The sequence below is a fragment of the Mesoplodon bidens genome (assembly GCF_964165515.1).
Source record: "Mesoplodon bidens genome assembly, chromosome: 11".
In the NCBI taxonomy this organism is placed as follows: Eukaryota; Metazoa; Chordata; class Mammalia; order Artiodactyla; family Ziphiidae; genus Mesoplodon; species Mesoplodon bidens.
The window spans coordinates 43,631,550-43,650,628 of NC_138167.1; the positions used below are offsets into that span (position 1 = coordinate 43,631,550).

At 52.8% G+C, this 19,079-nt stretch overlaps 2 protein-coding genes across 14 annotated transcripts in view; both read right to left on the reverse strand.

Moving 5' to 3' along the window:
* HOXC4 (homeobox C4) overlaps positions 1-19,079 on the reverse strand; it is a 64,058-nt gene that overhangs the window by 23,539 nt on the left and 21,440 nt on the right. For 2 of the 13 annotated variants that reach the window (XM_081248234.1, XM_081248227.1), the window contains exon 1: positions 11,640-13,448. The exons of 4 other annotated variants lie outside the window; for them this stretch is intronic. In XM_081248234.1, coding sequence (XP_081104360.1) covers positions 11,640-11,681 — 42 coding nt within the window. In that variant the 5' untranslated portion in view covers positions 11,682-13,448. Of the gene's footprint in view, positions 1-557; positions 1,728-2,453; positions 8,725-8,749; positions 8,824-11,639; positions 13,449-13,717; positions 14,290-19,079 lie in introns of those variants that run through there. 7 more of the 13 variants (XM_081248229.1, XM_081248237.1, XR_014016992.1 and 4 more) reach the window with 7 other exon arrangements.
* Positions 18,140-19,079, reverse strand: part of HOXC8 (homeobox C8) — a 3,701-nt gene continuing 2,761 nt past the window's right edge. The window contains exon 2 of the mRNA XM_081248241.1: positions 18,140-19,079. This exon is cut by the window's right edge and continues 765 nt beyond it. The gene's annotated coding sequence lies outside the window, so the exon portion shown is untranslated.

Below are 19,079 nucleotides of genomic sequence, written 5' to 3' on the forward strand. Positions count from 1 at the left end.
TGAATCGCTCAATCTCTGCCGAAGGGCTCGGGTCCCGCGGTCTCCTCTTTCCCTCGGTTCTCCGCCTCCGCCACGTTTCGCAAGAGTCGGCCTGGCGCGGGCCGGGGGCTGCCCTGCTGGCTTCCGGCGGCGCCTCCCTCCTCGCTCCGGGGAGTGGGCGGGGGTGACCTGGGGCCTGGATAATGCGTCCTTTCTGGCCTTTGGGGCCCGGGGTTCAGAAGCCGAGGACCCCAGACTACCAAAGGCAGGAAGAAAGGCCTGTGTGGGGCCGGAGACCACTCCGACCAATCCGGGCTCCCACTCTACCCCCAGCGAAACCCCGTGCGGCCCTTTTTGCGGGGCGAGGGCGTTGCTCTATGTGGGGAACCCGGAGAGGCCTCCCAGCCACCAGCGCGATCCCCGGGAGAACCGGGAGGCAGGGCTCAGCGCCGGGCCGGGCGAGGCGCGTGCAGGGGGCCGGGGGCTCGCAGGCGGCGGGCAGACGCGAGAGCGCTCGGAGCCTGCTCCAAGTTTCACCCCAAGGCCGGAAGGCGAGCGAATTAACAGAAATCCCGATATAAACTTTTAAAAATAGTATCAGTTTTATTAAATATTCGAGAACGGATCCAGAGGTCGGATTTATACAGGAGGGTAACACGACGGGATTTTTTAAATTTATTATTTTTCTCCTACCGGCTAAACAAACGTCATTCACTATTTTTTCACTTTTTGTACTTTTCCCTCTTTTGTTTTTTTTTTCCTTTTTAAGATGGGATTGGAACACGGACGGTGCTAAACATAAATATAAATACAGAGACCACAAATACAGCTAAAAATATTCACACAGATATGGTCACAGTTTGTAATATGCCATAATGATCCCCAGGATTCTTTAAATACAATTCGCCTGGGCTGGGCATTTGCTGGGGCAGAGGGGCCGGGCGGGGGCTGCGGGCAGGCCCTGGGGGTTGCTGTGGGACCACCACGCACCCTACTTGGGCCTCTCGCCCTCCCCGGCTGCCACGCCGGGCCCTGAGGCCTGGGAGCGGAGGCCCCCGGGCCCGGGAGCCGGCTCTCTGCGCGGGGGCGGGGGTGGGGGGCGCCGAGAGGGTGGGAGGCCAAGTCCTCGTTTGGAGGGAGATCTGTGGAGTCTGAAGCGAGGTTCAGGCACGAGCCCCAAGGCCTGGGCGAGGGAAGGGGCCTGCAGACGAGCCGAGAACGAGCTAGCGAGGGAGCAGGAGAGGAGGAGGCGCCTTGTGAGTCTGTGCGGTGAGGGAGGGGGTCCAGAGCTGACTTTTCAGGTCCATATTTGACTCCCTAATTTTGTCTCAGGAAGTCCAAACATCAATTGTGCCAGTGATAAATACAGAGTGTGTGATTAGAAGGGAGTTGGGGGGAGCGAGGGAGCAGGAGAGAGAGGGGTGGCAGGGACAGTCCTGGTCACTCTTTCTGCTTCTCCTCTTCTGTCTCTTCCCGCTTTTCCTCTTTTCCGCCCAGGCTGTCGACCGCGGCCCCTCCGCCGCCCCCTGAGAGCGTGGACGTGAGATTAGACTCTTTTTTCCACTTCATCCGGCGGTTCTGGAACCAGATTTTGATCTGTCGCTCGGTCAGGCAGAGCGCGTTGGCGATCTCGATGCGCCGGCGCCGCGTTAGGTAGCGGTTGAAGTGAAATTCCTTCTCCAGTTCCAGGGTCTGGTACCGCGAGTAGATCTGGCGACCGCGCCTCCGGTCCGCTCCATAGCCGACCCCTAGAGATCCGGGCACAAAACACACTAAAAACAATCAGCAAGGCACCCTCCGCAGACTATTTAGCCTAGCACAGCCCTGACCCTCCCAACTTGGCCAGCAACTCACGGGCCCCCTCGGGCTGCAGCCTTCTCCTCTCTGCCCTGTCTCCACCCACACTGGGGGTACTACAGCCAGGATCCCAAATTCATTCAGCCCCCCCACCGCCAGGTTGGTAGGTGGGTCCCAAAGAAAGGTGGGGGTAGGGTGGGGGACAGAACCAGGCAGAAAGCTGCAAGTCTAAAAGCTGATTTTTGAAAAATCCCAAACACGGGGGATGGGGCCCCATTTCTGAACGACTGGGTTCCCCCATCTCCCCAAGCGCCCTAGCTCCTTGGAAACTTCTCCCCACTTCTCTGTCCCCTCCTCTCCCCCTCCCTTCTCCTCAGCCTGACTCGACTTTGGGGGGCTCCCCACCCCCTCCCCTCATCCCCTGCCCTGTTCCTGCCCCCTCAGTTCGCCTTGGAGCCCTCCAATCCGTCAGGGGCCGAGGGGGCCAGGCCCCTGCGAGCAAGCGGGAGGCGAGCAAAGGGGGCAGAAGAGGGGGCCCTGTCTCGGCGTCGGCGAGGAGACGAGCGTGATTGTTTTTATGGGGCCATAAAAAACTCTCTCCGCCCGTTCTTCTAGGGAAGCCGGTCATAAAGCCAGTTCAGTTTATTTAATTTATATCTCGGAGCTGTAAAACTCACCACTGTGCGAATTCATTCGCTGCATCCAGGGGTAAATCTGGATACTGGCTTTCTGGTCCTGGGGCGCAGTCCTGCCCTGCTCAGAACTAAAATCCTGAGCAATTGAGGTCTGTGTGTTATGTCCTAAGGTGTTTTGTCTGCAGTTTGAGAGCATGTCTTTCTCCTGGTAAAAGGAATTAGATCCATAGTCATACGGCCCTCGGCTGGAACTGAACACGACATTCTCCTGTGGCGAATAAAAGGGAGTCGAGTAGATCCGGTTCTGGGCAACGGCCGCTCCATAGGTCGAGAAATGCCTCACTGGATCATAGGCGGTGGAATTGAGGGCGACGTTGGGGAGGACGTCCTGGCCCCCGGCGAGGTGGCAGGATAAGGAAGGGTTAGTGAAGTAGGAATTCATCCCTTTGCCTTTACCTGGTCGGGCTATGATTTCTTTAATATTTATTTCTGTCTCCAGTTTGTACTCGGAACTAGATGGTTATAGGGACGGCTCCAATCCAGGACAGACAAAATGACAAAGTCAGCTGACCCCCTCCCAGCCAATCGCAAGCCAGATGTCAAGAAGGGGGAAAAAAATCGCTTCTGCTTCTGTTGATTCCCTAGTTGAGACTAAGTGTGTGCTTTGAAAGTAAGACTTGGATTTCTTTTAAAAATATATATGTAAGGGAACTGATTTGAAGGTGAAGGAAGGGTGAATGTCCCCGACCAGGGCCTTGGGGCCCAGAAAAGGAGAGCTGCACTCCCAGGAAATCTCTCAGCACCAGCTAACTTTGCTGTGCTGTAGCCACAGCCAGGGCTGGAGAAATCCCTGTATTTTCAATCTGATTTCATCTTTTATATCTGCCCCCTTCTAAAATTACATCTTGATTTCTCCATGGGAGGAACTCCCTCCCAGCTCAGGGAGATCCCCAGAAATCCTACAGGAAATCCTGGTTTGATACTCCATGGAGTGAGTCCACATCATTAAACCAGTATACTTTTCCCAATAATTTTTTTTAAAAAATCAAAAGTGGAAAGAAATTGCATAAAACATGGTGCTCAGAGGAAGGAGAGTCTGGGGTGGAGGGAGCCTGTGGGGAGTCCCTAAGTCTAAAGAGGGAAGAGTGAGACTTCAGGGTGCAGTGGCAGAGCTGAGGTGTGCAAAGTAGCCATGCATCTGCTTCCTCTTCCTCCTAGCCCCCCATCTACCTCCTCCTCAGGATCCCTTTTGGGGGGAACTCTTGAAGCATTTTTGCCTAAAAGGGAAGATTTATTTTAAAAATAAATAGGAAAGGAAGAGAAAAAAGTAAACGGTGGGAGAGAGAGAAAAAAAAGGAAGAAAGGAAGAAGAAAGAACTCTGAGAGTCTTTCTAGACACATCAACTCCTGTTTATGTTGGTGAGAATTTATGATTTAGAGCCAGCCAGGGCCGTTGGGGTAATTCACATAGGATCCAGCCAGAAGGAGAAGGCCGGCGGGGTTCTGATGGACAGTGAGTGTCTTGCAGGCTCAAAGCCCCTGCCCAGGTCAGAAGCCCCTGCTCCCTCGGACTCTCTGTCCTGCCAAGGGAGGTGCCCCTGGACCTGAGCTCTGGGGCTTGGAGATTCTAGCCAAGGTTTCCCGGGGTGCTCTCACCCAAGGGCCGGCCACACCTAGTGGGGCCGGGCCTCTCAGCAGCCCCCTACCTCCATTTTCTTCCCACCTGGGGGCTAAGAAAAAGAAAGAGAAGGTTAGGAAAAGGCGGCTGTGTCCGAGGCTTCTGAGGGAGCCGCAGTGGGCAAACAGAAACAGAGGAAGGTGTGCAGATGTTCTTTTCTTTTTTCCCCTGATTAATCCAAACTTATTTTGATATCGTAACGTAGGCTGAAAATGCTTTCAGTTGACAAAGAGGGGGTCAGTGGGGCAAGCGAAGGGAGCAGTGGAAGCTCATATTTTCGCCTCACCATTTTTTGGTGGTGCGGGGGGAAACTGGCTATAACAAGAACCCGGATGTCTCCGGATTTTATGATCTTTTCCTTCTGTGTAACAAAGCAGAGTAATCAATGGGTAGCAATAAAGCCATAAACGGGACTACGCTGGGAAAAAAACTCGTTTATTCATCTTCTGTAACGTTAAGGTTTCCCTGGAGTGTCACTAGGGGGGAAAAATAAAGTTTCGAACCCAAAAGCAGACTGTGTAGGAGCTGATGGAGGCATGTTAGTTAATACATGAACCTCGTTACGGGATGGAAGAGTCTTCCTGCGAGACAATTTGTGTTGACTTTTAAAAATACAGCCCCAGTCCTTCAGAAAGGAGGGAAATGTGTTGGTATTTAGAAGGGCAGGGGGAAGGCCCCTATAGTTATTAAGGTTCCCCCTCTTGGACCATACTTTCCTCTCCCCAAGGAGATGAAGGTGAAGCGTAGAGGAGGATTCTTAAATTGAGGAAGAAATTTTTAGATGAGTTGTCTCATTTTGGGGTGCCATGGCAGGTACACAAACAGACACCAGCGTGAGCTGCTTTTCGCTCTAGAATCCAGCTGTCCTCGAATTGAATTCGTGGCATGCCTGGGCAGTGGTTTCCAACAGCTGGCTGGGGCTCCAGGCCCCCTGGAGGGCAAGAGGGAGAGGGAGAGAGAGAACTGGGGGAAGGGGTGGAAGACCGAGGGGGCTGAACTAAGGAGCAAGTCAGTGCACCCCTGGATACAATTAGCCGCTCTCAGAGTTCCCATCCTCAATTCTGTTCTAAGGGTAGCAGTGTAACACGTAAAAGAGGCCGGAAGAGAGAGTAAATTCCCTCCCCACCCCCACCTCCTTTTCAGAGAGATTGCTAGAGGGATAAATCATGTCAGTGATATTTCCTTCAAGATATTAAATTGTTGCAATGTACAACAAATTGAATGATGGAAGATAGGATGTCTTAATGAGGTTTCGCTTTCAATGAGTGTTATTTTCTACGTATTTTAAAATCTCTTTCATGGGTGGGTGGGGGAAGGAAGAACCTTGAAAGAAAGAAGGGGCTTCTGGGGAAACGTGCTGCAGCTCCCCAGCAAGGATGCCTGGGTTTCCTTGAGCCCCTCCTAAACCAAGTCTGGAGGGGAAAGGGGCCCCAAAGTTAGGGAGAGTCTCCTTTAGGGCCTAAAAGTGGTGGGCGCGGGGGTGGGCGACCTGAGGAACAGAATGTAAGTCTCAGCCCCGGAAAGTTAAGTGTTTTATTACGTCCCTAAACAGAGGGCAGAGACTGAAAGGTCTCACCGATTTATAATGAACAGGAACCAGCTGCTGGGGGAAAGAGGCAGAAATGCTGGACGGGGGGGAGAAGGGGAAGCAGAAATACAAATAAATTCCCCTACTGCTTAAAGACTTTCGGCAAAATTAATTTCCAACACACTCTTCCCCCATCACCTTTCATTCCTGAGGAATGAAGCCTTCTTCTTTCAGTTGGATCTTTAATTATGCAGCTGAAATTTGCTGGAAGGATTCGCTCCAAGGGGGGAGAGCAGGTCAGATGAGCCGGATCTTCCCTCCATTGGATTATATTTTCCTTTTTTCATTTCATGATAATTTTATTTTTTTGGCGAAAGAACAACTGTCTATGGGGGGGAAAGCTGGGACTTGGGTTTTTCTAAATATATTTATATTTTCCTGTTAAATTTGTCTGAAAACAATTATGGAAACTCATCAGCAGAAGCAAGAACAGATGTTTTATTAAAACTGCAGTTGAGCTCTGTAAATATGCACAAGTCCTGGGAAGGAGGGGCGAGAACTTGTTCTTTGTTTCTATAAAACAAGCCTAGAGAAATCAGAGAACACCCCCCCATCAGGCCCATAGGTCTCCGACTTGGTCTGCCCCTTTCGGCCTCCGGAATCAGGCATCAGGGGGTTTGGCAGAAAGAGCGGTTCGCTTTCAGAGGTGGAATTAGTGGATTCAAAAACACAATTCCAAAAACACAGAAAAGGAATAAAGGCGGAAAGTTGCCCGCTCCCTGTTTCAGCCACCACCCCCCATCCAAAACACATGCTTTTCATGAGCGCTAGTTATAGGAGAGAACTTACTGTAGGTGCCCTGGGCCTGAGTGGGGGGCAGTCATTGGTCTGGAGTCTCCAAAGTTGCATTGGAGGCTGGGCACTTGAGGGTTTCCCAGGGCAAGTATAGGGCTCCTACTGCAGCCCTACCCCGCTCCAGGCTGGGGGCCTGTGTAGCTCTGAACTGGGGAGAGGGTGGCTGGGACTGGACGCTGGCCCTGGAGGGGTTCATGGACAGGCCTCATCTTGCTTGCCTTTGCTTTCCACTCTGCTCTGGGAAATATATTAATTTCTTGGGTAAGGGTATCTGAAGTGAGAGGGATGAGATCTGGAATTTTTATTTGGGGACAATCTTCTCCAGAGGTCCTGCTTAGTTGTATTCTGCCAGTCTTCTCTCTCTCCCCAGATCCCCCAACTCTGCACCGATGTCTGTGACTCACCCAGCCTCGCACACAGATACACACACTCCATTCCTGGCTGCCGGCGCCACCAACTACAGCTCGGCGCCTCTGGAGGCTGCTCAGGGACGTGGGCACTGGAGCCGCAGGACTCAGCACTCGGCCTGAGTGCCTGGCTGCCTGGAAGCCACTATAGCTGCCGACCCACCCCCTCAATCCTCGACTTCCAGGGCGGGAGAGGAGCTATTGCCCCACTGGTCCCTTTTGTGCCACTGGGCGAAGGCTGAAATCCCTCTTGCAGAGAAAGCTGAGTTTCAATAATTGTTCAGCTCACCTCACAATAGCACTGTTTGGTTAAGGCTTTGCTGTTCTAGAGTGACTGCTCAGTTGGCCCGACTGACTTATGATTGGATTTTTTTAAATTTAAAAATTAAAAAAAAATAAATCCTACTCCAAATGCCTAGTGTTTTGTGTACAAGCTCCTTTGATCTCCACAGAATCCGGAGTAAAAGGATTGCAGAGTTTCCTAGTCTGCCAGATAACCTGAACACGGGGAACTGGGTCTGCTTGGGGATACCAAAGCATAGCTGATGCAAGGAGCCCCCAGCTTCTCAAAGATCCAGTGGGGAAATTGTCTGAGCTCATACCTCCCCATACACACGTTGCATTGCAAAAAAGAATGCTATTTCGTCTTTCAAAGTTCAGGCGTGGAAACACTTGGAGAAAAGTGAAATCTGACACACCCAATCTAGAAATGGATCCCATTTGGGGGTGCTGATATTCTGGGGACAGGGCCCAGCCTGGCTAGCTGAATGGAGTTGGGGGTCAGCAGGGAGCGGGGAAGGAGGAAAAGGCCAGATGGGGGCATGTCAAGTGCCTGAGAACTGCCCCAAACACCTCAGAGGCCTGGGCTTTTGAGCTGAGAGGTTGAGAAGCTGCCCAAGCTGCTTTTGCTTTATTTGCAATTAAACAGAGAAGAAAGGTACCTGGAGGGACGCTGCTAACTCACATCATATTTTCTCTTTTCCCTCTCTCTGTCCAGATTTCTGCCTGACCTTTCCTTATCACCACTCCACTCAATGCTGCTACCATTAGCAGACACAAACTCCCACACCGGCATTTGTTTGGCTTCTCAATTCACTTCTCTGGCTGAAGGTTAAAAAGTAAAATAGGTCCTCAGCATCTCTGTCCCATAACACTCAGCCCTGAGCCCCTTTCAGCTCCCTCTGGAAGAAATCATTTTTGGCTTTGGGGGCCTGGCCCCCAAGCCTCCCACCTCTGTCCCAAGCAGCTGAATATTAGCTGAGGTGGGGGCATACAGAGAGACTTCGGACATAGTATCTCATCCCCACTGGGAATGGGGAGGGAACTCAGACCCTGAGTGACATTTCAGGGAGGGAAAGCAAGTAGCCGTGCTCGGCCCAGGAGGGAAAATGAAAATCCAGAATATTCAGAATATTTTTGGCCCCCAGAATAAGGACAAAGGATCCCCAACTTCCTGGCTTCTCTTATACCCCTCCACACTGAGCACTGTTTGGACCCGTTTTGGAGGTTTATGAAAACTGTAAAGTTCAAGAACAAGGCATTTATGACATCACAGCGAGTTGTCATGAGGAAATTGTAAATGTCATAAAAGTTATGTACGGCTAGGTTCTGTGTGTGGTTCCCCACCTCCCCTCACTTTCTCTCTCGCTTTCCCCTTCTTCCCCTGGTCTAAGTTTTCCCACTTGAAAATAAAATTTTATTATGTTCTAGAACAATAAGCCAACAATGAAACATCATCCTCATTTCCCTATAAATAATTTTATCCTTTATTGTTTGCAGACCTAAAAGAACCATTTAATCTGCACTGGCGAAAAGAGGGAGAGAGATGGGGAGGGGGGAAATTAATTTCAGAAACTAGAATATTACTTACTTCGGTGATACTCTTTCAGATTTGATAGCCAGGAGCAAAATTAGAGGCGAACAGCGGCCTCTCCAACTCTACACCTGGTGGGATTGGAGATTTATAGGATCTTTAGTGAAGGGGCAATTTAATTTTGTAGGATTTGCTTAAATTCACTGCTATTTTGGGGAGCTGAGGAGAAGGGAGGGTGAGGGGAGAGCGACATGCTTTATCTAGCTTTATGAATCCGCCAACATTACCCTGATTTAAAAACCCAACAACCTATGTCTCAGGGAAAACTCCTGCAGAAAGGAGTGAGGTGAGAGGGACTCAGCTTTCTCAATGAGTGTGGCCCCCTTAACGAAGCGGTTGCCAGGGGGAAGGAAGAAAAGCTGGAGGCTGTTCTGTCTCTCCACCACCAGGACACCCGGAGGTTTATGGTGTCCCCATAATTCCCCCCACCCTATAAACAGCTGCCCTATTTTAGGACGATTTCTGCTTCCTCCCCTCGGAAAGGGAGAGTGAGGGAGGTGGTAATGGCGGAGCGGGGTGCCGGAAAGGGGAGGGAGTTCAGGATAGCGCTGTACTTTGTTCTCCTGGGTGAGTTTGCTGGTTTGGCGGGTTTCTGACGCAGGGTGGCAGCAGACAAAACAAGTAAACAACTCACAGACACAATAAACAGGGGCGGCTGCGGCGCCATGGCAGAGGCCGGGTGAGCAGCACACTTTGGGGGTAATGTCACCCTGGCACCCGGGGGCCGCCCAGGCCTAAAAGCTCAAGGCCGCCCTTGGTGCCGGTGGAGAGAAGGTGGGAGAGAGCTGCACGCCTCGGGGACCCGCAGCAAGTCTGGACAGGAGATTCTGGGGAGAAACCTGATCACCTAGGGAGTGGAGGAAAAACACCCACCAGCCCCTCTCCCGTCCTTACTTTCTTTCCTGGGCATTTTAATGGACATTTATACTCCCCACCCCATTCTGTCTTTCCCTGGGCCCAGAAGAGAGAAAGAAGGCTGGTTAATTCCCAGCCCTGGCCCACACTCGGTGCTTTAAGCCTGCAGGCGGTCAGACCCAGCTTCTTCTGCCCCATCAGCCATCTCCCCAGTTTAGGTAGCAGAGAGGATTAAAATAAAGTACCACCGGTAACCAGATCTGGGTATTTGGAGAATTTAGAGAGCCCCTAATCTGCCCCACAGATGACACAAGCAAAGCTGGGGCCCCGTGAGCGGCCAGGGCGAGCAGGGGCGGGGGAGAGATGCTCACCACACCCCTACCCGTCTGGCTGGCTTTCCCCCCCGCGGCCTCTCCAGGCACCCTAGCTGGCAGCCGCCCCAGACCACCGCCCAGAGGCCACCTTATTAAGCACTCCAATTCCCTCCGCCACCTCAGCAAGGCTTCAAGCACCAGGGCCCAGCGACTGCTCAGAACTGCTCACAGGCCTACCTCACCCATGAAAGTTTCCCACCAAACTCACTTTCAACACAACCGGGTTCCCCTGCTAAAATGGTCCTGAGCTGGGCAAGATTGCAGGGAGGTGTGGAGAGAAAGCAGAAGGGAGTCAGTCTTTCCCCAGCCCAGCTACTTGGACAGCGAAGGCAATAAGGTCTGAGAAAGCCTTTGTGGCATCCCTTGGTGACTGACACCCACATACTCCGATTCCAGCACGAACACATTTTCAGCAGAGCACGCACAGAGGGCACCCAGTGCCTCCTTGAGCCCATGCCCATCTAGTGAGGGCTAACAAAATTTCGCATGCACATAAAATGGTGTTTGAGTGAATATAGGTATGGTTATATACAATTAACCATTGAGGAAATACGAGTCTGTATATATTCATGCATAAGTCTGCGCCTGTACATTTCAGCCTCTATCTAATAAATGTATAAAGCTACCAAGCCTGGTTTCGGAACACAACAGCCAACCCAACAAGGCCGCCTTCTCCAAACAAGGTCTCGTTCTTCGTGGGGATCACAACTGTCAGACCAGGGAGAGAAAGGGTTTGCTTTGCCCATTTTTCCTTAGCTAGGAGCTGGCGCATGAAATACAGCCCGTGGCAGGACTGACAAAGCCCCGTAAGGGGCAGGCCTGAAGCACCCAAAAGAGTGGGCTCAGAGGAGACTGCTGGGGGCCCTGGGCTCCAGGGAGTGTCACCAGACCCTGACCCACGGATTCAGGGCTTCTGTCCAGCCTTAGTTCTGGGTGTGCAGAGTCCTTGAGCCTGATGCTATTCTCAGCTGCCCTGGCTATTATTAGACAATCACAGCAGTGCTCTCCCTCTCTAAGGACCTTGTCTACAGGGAATCTGGCCTGCAAGGAGGCTGAGGGTTGCCAAGGGTGGCCCCTCTTGTGTTTCAGTTTGAGCACCATCGAGGGAAAGAGAGAAGGGAAAGAAAATCGAAAGTAAGGAGGGAAGGAAGGGACTGGCATTTGGGGCTGGGTTTTTTCCCTGGCCAGACTAGAACACAGAAAACCAGGGCCAGTCACTGTTGCTATGCTGTCTCTGCATCTCTCTGTGTCCTGAGGAGGAGTCTAGGGGTGAAGGGAGTGAGGGCCTGCAGGACCCTAGCCAGGAAGGGACAGAAAATCAACTGATAAAAATATAAGGACATTTCAGGACGGTGCTGTTAAACCGACAACCACGAACCCTAGCACGCTGAAGTCTCACCAGTCACGTTCGGTTAGATCCCTGTAGGCCGAGGGGAATACCCCAGCCTTGCCCAGGCCCACCCCTCCAAAGGAAGGGGCCCCCTCTAGTATTCCAGGTGAACCCCTACTGGCCTGAGAGGCCTTCTCCAGAAACTGTTGTCCTCAGGGGTGAACAAAGGAGATTTGTCCGTACTCCCCCCGTCCCCCCGCAAATCAGTGCGGCCATCTGCAGGGGTGGGGGCAGACAAAATACAGCGAAAGAGAAATAGAGGCCTCACCGATCGGCGGTTCCCACAGTACGCCAGGAGAAAGGCTCCCATTTTCAGGCTTCCGGGGCCCCTCCACTGGCCACTGTACTCCCCTTGCCCTTTGCAGGTCGCACGGACTCGGGGCCTCGGCGGCCGCAGCCTGGCTCCCCGGGGCGTCAGACCCTGGGCCGCGCCGAAGCGGCGGGAGAGCGCGCGGCCGCCGGAGCAGGCGGCGGGCTGGGCCCATTTGGGAAGAGCCAAGGCGCTTTTCTCGATCGTAAACAAGGAACGCGAAATTAGCCCCTCGGCAGACGCCTCTGCCGACACACACAAGTCCTACTGGGGGTGGGGGGGTGGAAGGGGGAGAGAAAATGCCATTTCTTCCCCCGGGAGAATACCTCCGAGGCCTTTATGCCGGCTGCGAAAGGGGAATTTTGGGGGGGCAGGAGAGGAAGGGAAGGGGATTATGGGGGTAGGGGAGGGAAGATTCACCGTCAACTCGGGCCCAAGGGGTTTGATTTGAATGCAGTCGAATTATATTTTTAAGAATTTGATAAAAACAGGTTATTCACCCCTTCCCCCCCAGGCGACCGGTCGGGGTTTAAACAGGAAATCGAGGAGTGATCCCCTCCCCCACTCGGGCTTGGCGGAGAAGCCCAGTTGCGCGGTTGGAAGAGGATGGGGGGGTGCTCTTGGCTCGGACTGGAGGGGACTCTGGCCCCCAGACTCTCGGATCTCTCCAGGAATATGCACCCCCCTCCCCCAGCTCTGGGGTGTGTCTGCCTGGGTGTGTAAGCGATTGTGTGTGCATCACCGCCCTTTATAAACAGAAGCTCACACATATAGGTGCCGCCTCGGACCCAGGCCAGGGAGCAGGGCGGGGTCGTATATCAAGCTGCAACACATTCAGGGCTACGTACATTTGGAAGAAATTAAGCCACTGTGTTATGAAACCATGTGTGTTGGGTTAAGACTATACAACACACCATTAGCACCAATTATTAAGAAGCTCCCCAGCGCCCGGGACCCTCCAGACCGCCCAATTCTGACGTCCCTATCCCATGAGCCAGCCGTGCCTTGAGTCCTCACTGTCTCCTCTCACCCAGGAGACCCCGCCAGCGAGGCCTGGTCCTGTCCCCACCCATCCTGGGGCCACCCCAATTCCCACCTCCGCCCCAGACAGGGCAGATCCCAGCCCAGAGCAGCCCGGCGACGCGGATGAAGCAGCCCAGTGGGTATCCTGGGTGGGGTGGCGGCGGCTGGGGGTGGGGGACTCCGGGCCGCGGGGAGAGAAGGCAGATTGGCCCCTTTTCTCCAAGCACAAGATGGCTTTTGAGTACCGAGTACCGAGTCCCCCAGCCCCAGCCCCACCCCCACCCGTCCACCCGCAGTGCAGAGCACCTCCCATCTTTCCATCCGCTCGAGTGGGGGTGGGAGCAGGGGCGGGCAGACGCTCTCCCCTCCGCCGACGCGCACCAGCCACCAGCCTCCCCACTAATTGCCAATTAACAGGCCCAGCCGCCCGCCTAGCTGCGCTCTCTTCCTGCTCATCTGCCCGGCCCTGGGCCCGCACTGCGCATGTGTGAGCTCTAGCGGTCGCGCTCTCCCGGAGACAGGGAGGGGGCTGCGGAGCAGGGAGGGGGCGCTGGAAAGTTTGTTTGGGGGCTGAGGGGCTGACTCTGCTCAGGGAGCAATGGTTACAGCCTACACGTTCTCTCTCCTGCCCTGGAGATTGAGCTCCGGGCCCCCTCTGTCCCAGTCCCATTAGCCAAGAGGCTGCAGATCTATAAAACGTAGGGACATGGTCCGCGCACTAGACCCAGGCCTTGAGCCCCACCGGTGCAGTCCTCTGCCCCCCCCCGACCCCCAATTTCAGCGCATAGTGACATAAGGACAACACACTTCCCCACTACCATATTCCAATTTAACCCAATTTCTTCTCCTCCCTCCCCTTCCCCCCCCATAATTGCCCACGCGCCCACCCTCTCACCCTCTCGCCAGCCCCCTCTCCTCTCTAACCAAGACAAGCCGCTGCTGTCCTTATCTTGAAACCGCCACCCAGTTACGGACCATTAGTTACATATTTGAACCAATAAGGAAACACTTACCGGGCGCTGCTGTCACTCTCCCTCTCCCTCTCTCTCTCTCTGCCTCTCTCTCCCACTCTCTCTCTTTCTCGTCTTCCCTCATTCTGTGCCGCTGCCGAGACTGCTTCAGCTCCACATACATATATATACTTTATATAAATTTAAAAATAAAAAAGAGTAGTCCCAATAATCAAAAAGCCAAATAAATTTGAAACAGAGTTGCGAGAAGGAGGCAGGAGGGAGAGCCTGGGAGAGGGGAGGGGCGGAGGCAGCTGCAGCTCCCTATCTCAACTGCTCCCGCATTCCTCCTGCCCCTTGGGGGGCTAGAGGGTCGGGAAGGGAGAGAGGGGTGCCCTCTGCTCCTGCCTCTCCCCCCACCCCCCTCCCCAGGTGCTTCCAGCTTCTAGCAACTCCATCTGGGAGGAAAGAAATTAAATGAGGGGAGAAAATAATTATTAATCAGATTAATTAAAAAAAATACTGGTAATGAAGGGAGCGCCCAGCGCAGGTTTCCCTGGCAATGGTTAGGCTCTTACAGGGAGGACTGTTCTGCGGAGCGCTCCGAACGGACAAACCACAATAAAAAGTTCACGTTCATGGATGGAATCCACATGACTTCTTGTGGCCAATCCAACTTGTGAGTCGATCGTAAACTTTTATTACTCAGCTGTAAATTTTCTGCAAACAACCGGGAATGCGATGCATTTGTGTAGCGTGTGCAAATGGGCGCCACGGTCGCCATGTTTACCCAATTCTCTCGCAGAGGGAGCATCCCCAGGCCCCCACCCCACCCCCACCCACCGCCCAGTCCCCACGGGCCGGGCTGCTCCTGGCTAGCGCGGAAAGGGCAACGGGGGGACTTGACAGGAGAGAAGGAAGGATTCTGGCCGCTGAGTCGGCTGCCTCCCTTTGCCATACCGAATTTTACATATTTTCCTTAATAAATGGGGTATTAAGGCTGGCTCTGGCAGAACCAAAGCTTTGCAAAGGTTTGTGGCATTGGGGCAGTGCCGGCGGCGGCGTGAAGGGACTGAGAAGGGATTCACTCCCTACCCCTGCTCCCTCCCTACCCCTGTTTTTTCTAGGAAGAGAACAACATCCTTCCCAATGGGGCGTCCGGGAAGCCCCCCCCCCACTCCACCCCAGCTGGGAACGGGAGGGGCAGGCGGCTGGAGGCCTCATAACCAAGCCTGACCTGGCCACGGTCTGAAGAGCAGAGAGGGTTGAGACCGGTCCTGGGCAGTCCTGCGGAGGCAGCAGGAGGGATGGGAAGGGGGGGCAGCCTCTAGAACCCCCAAAGCGCCCGTCATCCCCAGGTTCCCTTCTCAGAGAAAACGAATGACATTTTCCCCCAAGACCATCCCTAGTGTCAGGTCTCCTCAGTTCCTAGGTTCAGATGGCAGCTTCCTCCTAATCTTTCTAGAATTAAAAATAAAATAAAGGCCCACGATCTTGGCTCCCACTTCTTTTTCCTTTGGGTGCATGGTCATGTGAAGCCTTTTTTGTCTTATCAGGTGGCCCACACCCGCCTGCCTTTTTCAGAAAAATTCTAGTATCTGGGCAGCTGGGACACACCTTGGAGGCTCTGAAAAAAGAACCAATTCTTCCCTAAATTCCACCTTCCATGCTAAACACCGAGCACCCGAGACTCCAGACCCCTGATTTTGGCAATGAATCCAGCGTGGGGGAGCCCAGAATAAATTCCCCCATAGAGACTATTTGCCAACCAGTCGCAACCCAGCCACTTTCTCCACCAGCTGGAAATTTGAAGGTGTAAAGTTCTTCCCTTGGTCCCAAATTAAGCTGGCATGGGGACTTCCGTGGCTGGGTGCCCCCACCCCAACCAACAGGGGGTCCCTCATCCCCTCCCCAAACTTCCTCCACAGTAAGAGAACAGTTCCCTCAGCCCGATGCAGAGACCTCGTTCCTTTTACAAACCCACCCATAAATTTTATAACAGGTAGTTAAAAATTACGACAAGGAAGCGCTGGCCCAGCTTTTCACAATGGGCCGAGGGGAGAATGGGGCAGCACTGCGGGCAGTTCACCGGAAATTTTACTTCTAGTCTGTGGCATAACCTGTCCTGAGTTCGCTTTAACTAGGGCGGGGTGACTCTCTCTAGCCAACACGCGGCCACTGGAGCATCTCATTTAGGGAAGCTGAGGCTGGGGTTAGGGCACTCACTACCTCCCTCACCCCCCAGATCCCCTGCAGGCCCGCTACTCCCTTGGCCTCTGCAGTGAAGTGGGGAGGGAGAGAAAATGCCGAGAGAATTTTCAAAAATGCCAGAGAAACGAATTTGCCCCCCAACTTAATAGCTGCATTATCCCTTCTCTACGGTTGGGATTAGAATAATAAATGTAAGGCAAAATGAGCGAGATGCTTCAACTTAGCAGTTTGAAAGATACTATTTTTCACAAATCACAAATAGCTTTCGGAAGCCACTTTGATTGGCTAATAAACAAGTAAAGAATGGGAGAAAGTCCTATCTGCTGCAGCCGAATGGTCCCCATTCCGGTAATGGGACGGCGGGAGCATTTGGGAGGACGGGTTTCTAAAGAGAGTGCAACCCGCTTGCAATTAACTTCCCCCATAAAACGGGTTTTGCCTCCTTTTCTCTCCAAACGAGAAAACAGAGGCGGTGGGCACCAGGGTTGGGGGGTCGGGTGCTGCAAGAGGGGGCGGCTGGAGCTCTCTTGGTCTGGCCCAACCGATGCTTCGCATCTCAAGCGATGCCGGGTGCCAGACGCACCCAGCCCTCCGACACCGGGCTTGGGGCCACCGGCACTGCGCGGCCGGGGTTGAATGGGACATTGGGTGTGGGGCAAATTCGGCGAGGTTCTTCAAAGCCACTGAGTGTAGGGTCAACCCACTCGGCTACCGGGCCAGCGATTTGTATTAATAGCAATCAGAAGTCCACATTTAAAAATGAAACGGCCCTCGCCAGCCCTCGGAGTCTGGACGCCTGTGGGAAGGCCCGAGGTCGGAGCGAAATGCTCTCTTTTCAGGCCTCCCCGGCGGGTTACTGGTATTTCCCGCAGCAGACGGGGTTACCTGGATACCCCGCGCCTGGCAGCAGGGACCCCAGGTTCCGAAACATTTCCCCCAGAGCTGCTCAAAGCTGTTCCCGGCTGCCTGCTGCCTGCGCTCCCAATCGGCAGCCTTGCTGGGGCCGCAGGAGTCCCCCATTAATGACGCCTGATCCAATCCTGTGTTCAGGACCACTTTGAGTGGGGGCCAGGCACCCAGATGCGGGTGAAATTACACAAAACTAGAGTCGACTGAGCCTAAGTCTGGGAAAATCATTGACCAGGGAACAGAGACAGAGAGAGACAGAGAGAGGGATCTGGCCTCAAAAATATTTCAGTCTTTGGGGGTCTGGTTTTTAAGACCAGAAGATCCCTTCCCCTCCCCTCTCCCCCTCTCATGACTGAATCAGATGACTTGTATCTCTGGAATTTGGTATTATTTGACCAGGATCTTACTGGCATAAACAGATTTCTCTGTCTAGGACCCTCCAGGGAGGAGTGAGAGACACCTTGCCCCCCTGAGTCCCTTAGCCTTTAACCCTTTATTTTGGGGAATGAGGAGTCCAATGAAGACTGTCCTTACCCTGCTGTGGCTGGGGTGGGGGACTATACACTCAGCAGCACCCCACAACCCAGGCCAATTGACCCACATTATAAGGGCAGGGCAGGCTGCCCAACTGCCAAGGTGAAGCCAGCAGTGGGCTTGAAACAGCCAGAACAGAGGTTGGAGTAAATGCAAGCCGCCTAGGTGACAGCAACGGCTCTGTGCTGGCCACATTCGCAGTTCAGACTGTGGGAGCATGCTGTTGGCATGCCAGTCCACTCACCTTCTCCTTCTCTCCTCTCCCCTGGGCTTAAGCTTCCTAGCCCCCCACACTCAGGCTTCTTCCAGCCAAGCCCTCCAGACTGCCTTGAGCCTCACATCCTTCCCACCCTGTTCATGGTCTAGTGCTGGGTGCTGAGTACCAAGGGTTGGGCATGAGGGGCATGTGGAGATCAGAAAGTACCCCACTGCCTCATCCTCATCCTCAGCCCCAGCCCCTGGAAGAAAAAGGCCTAGTTGCCGGAGGGGCACAGGGGCAGAGTTTTGGTCTGGGCCCAGCCCAGGACGAGGAGGAAGAAGAGGGATAAGTGGGGAGAATATGCTTTCTTCCCATTGGGATCCTGGCATCCAGAAACCCACTTTGTTTGGAGCCAAGTTTCTCCCAAGAGCATCTTCCTCCTCCTCCTCTTCTTCACCTCCCCCCTTTCACCTGCCCTCCCAGTCCAGCCTGTTCCTCTCCACGTGAGTGCTCCCAACCCCAAGTCAAATCAGTGGAGGAAACCTTTACCAGAGTGTTGAAAAAGAAGCATAAGGAGGGGAGGGGGTAGAGAAGGGGGGGTGCCGGGGAACAAACAAGTCAGTCATTGCAGCTTCAACTATTTTTCTCCTCTTTTTTTTAATTATGACTCACGTATACAATACAAAGTACTTGGACCAGAAACAGGGCTGCTGGGACACAAAATCTACATTCATAGCTGGACATAAAGACAAATGACGAAAAATTATTATTATAGATATATTTTTAACGTTTTTTTTTCTCTCGAGCACATTGCATAAACAGAGAATTCAAGACAGAGTTAACTATACATTCAGTGCAATTTAGTTCTACTCTACTGGGGTTAGAAGCACAATAAAAGCGCACAGGACCGGCGGGCTAGGCAGTCTCAGTTGTTGGGTTTTTCTTATTGAAATAAGCAGCAACAAACGACAACAAAACTGCATTACAAATACTCTCAAAGCGGGATTTCTTCCTATAGGTAGTGATAAAATATGTTGGAGGTTTCTTTCTTTTTTTATTTTAATTTTTTTCTCTTTTTTTCTCCCATATTAGGATTTTTTAAAATTTCTCTTTTATCTTGTTCAAGGTTATTGCAGGTTCCCTTTAGGTAGTATGTTAAAGATTTATTATCACTATTATTATTATTATTATCAGTATTATTATTATTTTCATGATGATGGTGATTTCTGAGCGCTCACCAGTGCAGCTCAGAGGAAGCTGGGCCCAACAACAGAAATTAGACAGGAAAGGGGAGGAAGGCATGGGCCCGAGTGACCATGGGATGGCTAGGTAGGATCTTAGCGGGTGGCTGCAGGCTCCTATCTACCCGTGGAAAGGGAGGGGGGAGGGGGAGACCCCCATCTGCTTCAGGTTTCCATCAGGTTCCTAGAGAAAGTCAAGGGAGTCTTTCTAAGCGGGGAGCCCCAGGGAGGAGGAGGGGATATTCCTCGTTATCATTTAAAAAATGTCTTTGAACATCTTCCCTTTCTTTTCCTTCCTTCCTTCAATCTTCTGTCCTTTGGGGGGGAAAAA